Source organism: Xiphophorus maculatus, chromosome 21 (assembly GCF_002775205.1).
Source record: "Xiphophorus maculatus strain JP 163 A chromosome 21, X_maculatus-5.0-male, whole genome shotgun sequence".
NCBI lineage: Eukaryota > Metazoa > Chordata > Actinopteri > Cyprinodontiformes > Poeciliidae > Xiphophorus > Xiphophorus maculatus.
This window is the reverse complement of record NC_036463.1, coordinates 9,567,955-9,577,051: the sequence shown is the minus strand read 5'-3', so window position 1 is coordinate 9,577,051 and position 9,097 is coordinate 9,567,955. Positions and strand designations below refer to the sequence as shown.

Below are 9,097 nucleotides of genomic sequence, written 5' to 3'. Positions count from 1 at the left end.
ACAAATGAAACACTTGATAGATGTATGTTGTTGTTATTATTATTTAAGGATTTCCTGCATTAAAACTCCCAGCTTTCAACACCTTCGTGTGCTCTATTTATTTCCGCTCTAGTCGCTTCTATTTGCTTCTGTTCGCTTAGATCTACTGTGCTATATTCCCATTGGCGCAGGAGAGTAGGAAGTGCTGTGACGTCGTCCAATCAGATTAGAGGTTTATTCCACAGCTTTGCTTCCATTCTGAGTGACCCGTTATTATTGGAAGTAGCACGTCAAACATCGGTGAGTATTTATTTTTCTCGCGTTTTATTTCTCGGTTTTAATGTGGAGTTTCAAGCTGTGGGCGACACGCGTGGGAAAAGTAGTCTTACGGAAAGCTTTGCGCGAGTGTTTCAATGAGGAGGTGGGCAGATGAGACGTCGGTGTGCGCTCGATTCTCTCCAACTGACGAGACGTTAGGAGTAAACCATGCATAACACGACCCGTCGCCGCGATCTCCATTGATGCAACCTCCACAAAGGAGGGACACGGCTGGCGTGCCTATTGTGGGGGTTCGCGTTTAAGTCTGTTGTTCGCGTGTAAACTAAAGCAAGTAAGAGGATTTCCCACGCCGCCGAGTTATATCTGGAAGCTTTTCACTTCCAGATATAACCAGGAATGTCTGTGTCGCCCACCAGCACGTAGACCCCTGTAGCACTGAGATCCCCCGGGCGACACCGATGACTTGAGGGAAAACACACGCCCTCATTTCTTTTTTTATATTTAAAGATATTAACTTTGTTTTCTTTTTCTTTTTTTAAAGAAGCAAAGACACTGTCTGAATTTCCTCAACTGCGATGGTTCAGCATTTGTTTATGACTGTGACCTAAATTATCACAAGATGGCGCCAGTTTGCTGTTTTAAACAGTTTCTTGCACATCAACAGGTCTCCCGGCATTCTGAAGACATGAACATGTACGCGGTGCCCAGCCCAGGAATACCAGGGTGTCCCCCAGGATTAGAGTACCTGACAACTGTAAGAGCATGTTCCCCTTAAAGTGCACCTTGATACGCACTGAAAAAGTTAAAAGTATGTTCACAGTGCCTTGCGCAAGTAATCACCCCTCTTGGCATTTTTGTTTATTTTTGTTACAATACAACATGTATTTAAATGTCTTTATTTAATCTAATTTCTAGATAATACATCTGCACAAAATACTCTAAGTTGGTGAAGTGAAATAAAGAAATATCTTTATGTAATAATAACAATAACTTAAAAATATGCACGTATTCATCCCTCTTGCTAAAAGGGTGAATACATGCATAGATTTAAACTTTGAATACATGCACCTAAAACGTTTCTGGTGCAACCAGTGACCTTCAGAAGTTGCATGCTTGATGAAATGAACTACACCTGTGTGTCACATGATCTGTCACCATACACCTTTGGTATCACTTCATGCATTGTCTCATTTGTCCAAGCCTTGTTAACCCTGTCACATAATGTCTAAAACACCTCCCAACAACCTCCCTTCTTTGTTTCTATTTTTATTGGTTGCATAAAAAAAAAAAAGAAATACTTATATGTGGTTTTCCAGGTGGATCAGCTCCTCATCAAACAGAAGGTTGAGGTTGTTGAAGGTACAGTATATAGCATGAGTATTTTCCTTTTCTTTTGCCGCAACAACAGCTAATGTTGTATGCTTCAATTCACACAGCCCTAGTCGGTTTTGAAAGCAATAACAAGTATGAGGTGCGAAACTCCATGGGTCAGAATGTGTTCTACGCCGTCGAGGAGAATGACTGTCTGAGCCGGCAGTGCTGCGGCCCCCTGCGGCCCTTTAACATCCATGTCCTTGACAACTTTGGCCAGGAGATCATCAGCGTCACCAGGCCGCTGAAGTGCATGTCTTGCTTCTTCCCATGCTGTTTACAAGAAGTGAGTTCAATCACCTGGTCACGAATTGGATCTTAGAAATCAAATGGGAGCATTCAGATGTTATTTACACTTCTTTTCACAAGTATTCAGCCCCATTTTTTATACTTGGCACGTTACTTTCATTATTACATTAATTTTGTTAGGACTTTATGTGGCAGACCCATAGAAAGTAGCAGGCTAATGTGGAGTAGAAGAAAAATTATGCATGCTTTAAAAAAAAAAATGATAATAATAAAATGATGAAAGTTTCAAAGGACATTTTACTTCTATGTCCCTAAATAAAATGCCACCCAAACCTACCAAGGTTTGTTTGTCCGGTTCAATGCACAGGTTGAGTATGGAGAGCTTTAAAACAGGGAAGAGGCCAGTGATCGCTGCAGAGAGCCATAACTCAGATGGGAAAATCTTATGATAGGACAAATCATAATTTTTCACCTGTACAAATTTGGCCTTTATTGACAAGTGACAAAAAATACAGTTCTGAAGGTAAAGCCAGCAAAATCTTCTCAACAGGACACATTAAACATGTGGAAGTAGGTGCTTAGGTCAGATGAGGCCAAAAACAAACATTCTGACCTTGCAAAACACTATGTGTGGTAAGATATCTATAGCCACACAACATCCTAATCTCACCATTCCATGGTAAAGCAGTGGTGCCAGCACCATGGTGTGGGGATGTTGTTCTTCAGCTTGGACAGGAAAGCTGGTCAGAGTTGATGGGAAGATGGATGCAGCTAAACACAAAGCAAAAAGTGGCTGTAAAAGACTTGAGACTCAGGAGTAAGTTTATCTTCAAGCAGGACGACAACCTGCGTAAATAAATTTTATTTAAGAACTCTTAAATAAAATTCTAATCAAATAGGTTTACTTTTGTGGCATCAGGTCAAAACGTTCAAGGTTAATGATCCTTATGCATGACACAATATTTGTTGATTCTGTTTTGCATGTATTTTGAAACCGTGGTGGTTTAGGGTGTGTAAATACCAGTCACATTTCTCTGCCTCTTACAGCTGGAGGTGCAGGCTCCGCCCGGTAACACAGTGGGCTACGTGATACAGCAGTGGCATCCATTGTCTCCTAAATTTATTGTAGCAAATGAACACAATGAACCTGTACTGAAGATCCATGGGCCCTTCTGTGGCTGGAGCTGCCTTCCTGATGTTGACTTCGAGGTGGGGCTCTTTATTTAAATGTCATAACAGTCTAACAGCTTTTCCCTTTAACAAATGTCAGGGAGTTTGCAGTGAGGAACAGGACACACTCACATTTCAGTACAATCTGGCTTTTGTCCTGTGGTTCGCATAGTTTTATTAGACTGAGCCGTGAAGGGGGATCGGGGTCAGTGATGTAGACGTTTTACAAGACCCTGAGAATGGGGAAAATGAAACATGTTTTATGGCCATGATTTCTCCCTCAGGTCTTTGAAGACTTTACAGAAATAAAGACATTCCTTTGGCCATGAGTAACGAAATACATAAATATAAACTGCTCACTGATCCTTATCCTAATTCAACATACTCCTTTTCTATGTCCTGGATGCTTTTTATCGCAGATTTTGACAATGGACGAAGTCAGCAAGATTGGAAAAATCAGCAAACAGTGGACAGGACTGCTACGGGAGGCATTCACAGACGCTGACAACTTCGGCATCCAGTTTCCCATGGATCTGGATGTGAGGATGAAAGCTGTAATGATCGGCGCATGTTTTCTCATTGTAAGTGCAGCATAAAAACATTTTTCATATGTACTTATAGCAGTAAATCAGCCTGAAATGTGATGATGACCTGTAATGTCAAGATCTTGTAAAGGATGCAGTTTGGGGATTCTCACGTTGTAATTTGCAAGCAAGAATCTCTATAAGTGCGGCTGCTGGAGACACCATAGCCTCGTTTGACCCTGCTCTCATTGGGAATGTAACTTGTTGCTGGTAGTCAGGATCTTCATGGAGCTTCTAATTAGATTACCACTGAGGCTACATTTAGTATTATTTATGACCTAAAACGAACTCAGTGACATTAAATCCAAGACTGTTTGAGGTACAGTTTGAATGAAATGTTTACATTGACCTACAAAGACCAGGAATGCCATTTTAATTTGGGGGTTTGATGATTTATTTGATTATTTTTCTTACACAGGGTTGAATTTAGAGATTGTTTTCTTCCCCACACAGGGTCAATTGTTTACATACGCTCACTTAAGTATTTAAGTAAATATCCTGAGGCAAGTTGACCACAGGCTTTCTTTAGTCTTCAGCAAGCTGCTAGCATAATTCTGGCTTTAAAAAATGCAATCTTGTAATTTTGGTTGTCTAAAGGTGTAACGAGGCAGAATCGGAGGGATATTTCGGCTACTTTTCTAACATGGACTTTACTGTTGAGGGTAGTTTGCAAATTTCCAGTAGGGCTTGGCTTTCCGAAAGCTCACTATTATTCTATTTTATCCACTCTAAAGGCAGATTTGGTGTGTGCTTCAATTCATATAGAGAGGGATAGAGATGAAGTCCTTCTTACTCATAATTCCTTCAATTTTGTGCCAGCACTGATTGCAGCAAAAGAACCTAACAGCATAATGCTACCAACAGTCTGACTGACCTTTGAAACAATGTTTATTGGTTGGAAAATCTCACCTCTCACTCTTCCAAACATATCTTGTCAGTTATTGTCTCATCTATCCATAAAAATAAGGCATTGGTTTCCCTTTTGGCACCTGCAAAGTTCAGATGAGCTTGAAGGTGTTGACTTTGGATTGAGGGCTTTATTTTAGGCCTTTAGTTTTTCATTACATGGTCACGTTATACTCTGGTTTAATGTTTTTAGTTTTACATAAAATCAAGATCTAGAGTTAAGCATTGGATACAGTTTAGTATCACTATCCCAAACTCGCATTGAAATTGACTTTTGAATAGATAAAGCTGGTTACTATTAATCTTTTGGAGTGACCTCCCCAAATTCTTCACTGCAACTGTGTTTTGTGGACCAGACTTAAAAGTTGAGTCAGCACCTGGATCAAACTAATAATAATGAGCTGCATATACAATAAAATAAAGGTAAAATATGATTTATTGACTAACTGTCGATTTCCATTCAGTAAATGTATTCCAAGCCGTTTTATGATACATTTCCACCCAATAAGTGTTACATGAATACCAGTTTTAGTTTTGGCTTCATTAACACTTCCTTCTTGTTCTCGTTAACAACAGGATTTCATGTTTTTTGAGACTACCAACTGAGACTAGGAGCCAAGCAGGATTTCTACATCACATTCTTGGTGGAACAAGGCCACAAGCCATGATGATCAGTCCCAAAATACAGATCGATCAAACAACCTTCAATAAATAGAATACAAAAATGAGCCCAAAAGTTCTAACATTGCATGAACAATGAAATGTAGAAGGCTTGTTTTTGCTTCAGCTGCTCAGGTTTGTTTGTCATGTTTCTGTGACTGTGTGGATTCTGTTATTATTTTTAATTTTTTTGAATAGCAGTGATTGTATGGATGTTGCTGTGTTTATTTATAGGGTGTATTTACATAACGGTTACTGGTTACATATTGAGCCCAAGAGTTTTAATAACTACTATGAAATATTTGTTTACAGTAAGAAGACACTGGTTTAAGATTTAGAAAAGGAAAAACAGCCATGTTCTGTTATACACTTTGAAAAAGTATGCTAATAGAATTTTGTCCATTCAGATATTTAACACACTTGTTGCCAATTTTAGGTGGTGTGGTAAAGGATCCATGTAATGTAGAAGTTTGGAATTGTGAAAAGCAAACAAGCTTTGAGTGTGTGTTAAGTGATACATATACTGTAATGTTTTAAGGTTTTGCAGCATCTATAATATTATTTACACAGTGGATATTTTATTTTTTTAGGGATGAACTGTAGCTTCTTATGACATGTCAGCAGTGACCAGGAGAGGGAGCTAGATAATTACTTAGTAGTGGTTCATTTTTCCAAATGAACAATTTTAAAACTCACTAATAGAAGTTGGTTATCTATTTGTTATTTTTCCACACTAATCTGTATTTTTGGACAAACTCAGGTTGAAATGCATGCTGTTGTACTGTAGTTCTGATTACTGCTGATTTTGAAAATTACACACCTGCATTTAATTCTACATACATCAAGGTGATTTATTTATTTATTTATTTTTGTTTCCATTCTGTGGAGCATGCACGGCATGATCTGTGTGTCCATGTTCTTGCAGTTCCATTGTGATAGTTTTGCAGTTTAAATATTTGAAAGCATACAAAGCCAATAGGTTCTATTAAAGCCACTGGCAGCTACTTGCTCTTGGATCAAGTGAAAATGTAACAAGGAAGACATGGATTATGTTCTTAATAATGCCAGTATTTTTATAGTCCTGTTTAAGCGTTTTATAATTTTTTTTGTTTTGGCTTTTTTTTTTTTTTACAATCCCAATCAATTTGCAAACTTTGAAAAAAAGACCCATCTTAAGCCATTTTGTCATATTTAAGTCCTAAAATTCTGTAGACTTTTATTTTTGTAAAGAATACTGCCAGTTAGAGAAATGGATTATACCTGTGTAAACCTAAGATGTCCTCTGTCAACAGTGTTTTACTCTTGCCTTCAGTGAGCCGACACTTACTTGTAGAATTACCATAAGTGGATTTAATTCACCAGATCTATTTCCATTATTGATTTTGAGACTTTATGACTAGATCTTGAGTTGGTTGTCTTTTTCTAATTTAATGGCATACAGATTACCAAGGTAAACCTGGTAAAATATCATTTCCACTGACCTGATCATTTTACAGCACAGTACAAGTTTGAGATGCTCAGATGCATTTTGTTTGTGCGTAACCATTGGTTTGGGACAGAATGTGACGCAGTGTAACTTTTAAACAGATAAAGCCTGTATTCTACCTTTGCACTAATACTGTGAATTAATAAAATGTCTAGTCCTTGCAATGTATTGAAACTGAGCTTGGCTTAAATTGCGCAAATAGTCTGTAAAACCACCTCAATAAAATTTGCAAAATTGTTCAACTGCAACTTGTTCAATTTTACAGTTTTACTTTATTGAAGACTTTCTGGAAGCTGTTTATGGCACTGTATTTCCAGTCTCAAAAATAAACATACACCCTCTCTGATATCTGGTTTGGTAGCCCTCACTATGCATCTCCCTTAATTTCCTATTTTGAGCTGTAACGCAAGGAAGAATGGGAAAAGAAAATCTGTCTCTACGTGTTCATTTCTCTCTGAAAGGGTTTGGCTGCATATCTAATGACAACCAGAAAACTCCCCTTGCCCCCAGAAAGAAAACATCTCTGATTCACTGCTGGAAAACATTCATTTCTTGATTAAACTGAATATTGTACTACAAAATGAGAGGTTGAGTAATAGTCAACATTTGGTGTGAATTAGATTTAGCAATCACAGGAATACATAGATGTCAACGACACAGTGATTTGCTGCTTGAGAGATCTCAATCTGTGGGAAATAAACACATTTTAGCTGGTGCAAGTGAGAAGATGTCAAGTGGAACACCCTGTTTTGACCAAAGCTTTAACGTGTTCTTATGGACACATGTCAAAGCTTGGCTTCTCATAAAGTGTAAAGTCTCTGTATTCTCTCTATATGGGAGTCAAGCAATTTAAACAAACAGCAGTTGAGACATTTTTGATTCGTTCTGTTTGACTGAATAGGATTTGCCAGATGGACCAGCCAGCGACTATTTGTTACACCCTGTTTACACCCCTGACAGATTCCCATTGTATTGGGAAAAAAAAACATTTAGTTTTTAACCAAGCAGTCCCTGTTCATTAAACATATCTGGATTGTCTTACTTTTAAGAATATGGACCTTAAATATAATTTTAAATGCTATGATTTATTTTTTTAATGCAAACTGAGGTTCATAAACATATACAGATCTGAGCCAGTGGAGCCATTTCATCCTGTGACAAGTCATTCAAAAAAATTAATTTAATCATTTCTGCAACTTAGCATGCACTGGGAGCTCTGTGGAATGCATTGTGCTCTGTAATGGGGTGACTCTGTCGGGGTGTTCACAAAGGCACTCACTGGAATTTGAGCTATTTGTGTTTCAAACATAGGGGGGCAAACACATGGCTGAATCCACAGCTGTGCAAGCACAGCCTAAGGAAACAACCCACCTAGTAGGTTAAAGACAAAATCTGTAATTGTCACATAATTATTTACTTTACTCTGGAATGAGAAAGACAAATCAAGTATAAAAGAGGAGCTAAAGTTAAGCTCTTCATAAGTCAAGCATACTGTATTGGCTAAGTGGGTTGCACTATTTCACTCACCCATGTCCACAGTCAAACAAGGTCATGACAGCATCATGATGTGGGACGATGGCTGCAAAGCTACAGGCTAATAATTAACAAGCCAGTTTAAAAGCCATCTGGATTTTTGACAGGTTTGAAAAGAAGTCAGATTTCAGTAAAACTTGGCTCATAAATTAAAGTGGCCCAAAGGATACATAATTTAGACAGTCTAGACTAGTCTTAGTGGTGGAACTAAAAATTCCAAAAAGCACTGACAAAAAAAGAGGTGGAAACATCTAAGAGTAAAACATTTGATTGTTGCTTCCCTGCCTATCCAAACACTAAAACCAAAAATGGACAAACAGAATTAATGGCAACTCCTAACTCAACCAAAGCCACATCCAATAAACATAGATTCAAAAGCATTTCTTTAAGTGTGGCAGGATGCCTGTTGATGGAAGCAGAGGATGGGACTTAGGTTCTGCCTCTGGGTTTGTATGTCCTAGGCAGCCAGTCAACCCTGAAGAGAGCTCTCCATAATCATTATGGAGAGCTCAATCATAAAACACACACACAAGGCTCAAAACACTAAAAACAAATGAACTTAAAAATCTAAAAACACACTACTGCTTCAAGTTTAAGTCCCAGTTGAAGAAAATCAAAAAATATCCAGTGAAGAAAAACTATCAAAGAAAAAAAAACACAACAAATATTGTAGAATAATCTTCAAACTTATGAAAATTAACATTCAGAAGAAAATTTAATAGTGTGCAGAAACATCTGATGAAAGTAATGCTTGCCTCTTAAGTTAAATGGAAAGAAGACAAACAGTCTTACAGGAATCTAGGATTACACACTCTAAGTCAAGTGTAGCAGCATTTATCGCAACCAAATCTTGACAGGGCGATTAGTCCTCATTCCAACT

At 38.0% G+C, this 9,097-nt stretch overlaps 1 protein-coding gene across 3 annotated transcripts; it reads left to right on the top strand.

Moving 5' to 3' along the window:
* The first annotated feature begins 208 nt into the window (after positions 1-208).
* Positions 209-7,030, top strand: LOC102231305 (phospholipid scramblase 1-like). Of its 3 annotated transcripts, none has more exons than XM_023325901.1 (7): positions 209-279; positions 923-1,012; positions 1,575-1,617; positions 1,695-1,915; positions 2,926-3,087; positions 3,468-3,629; positions 5,115-7,030. In XM_023325901.1, exons 2-7 carry the CDS (start codon positions 944-946, stop codon positions 5,142-5,144), a joined length of 687 nt encoding a protein of 228 aa, XP_023181669.1. In that variant the 5' UTR covers positions 209-279; positions 923-943; the 3' UTR covers positions 5,145-7,030. The 3 variants fall into 3 exon arrangements, with proteins under 3 accessions (XP_023181669.1, XP_023181670.1, XP_005797867.2); XM_023325902.1 differs by lacking the exon at positions 209-279 and adding an exon at positions 329-589; XM_005797810.2 differs by lacking the exon at positions 209-279 and having other exon boundaries at positions 606-1,012.
* Positions 7,031-9,097: the final 2,067 nt, after the last annotated feature.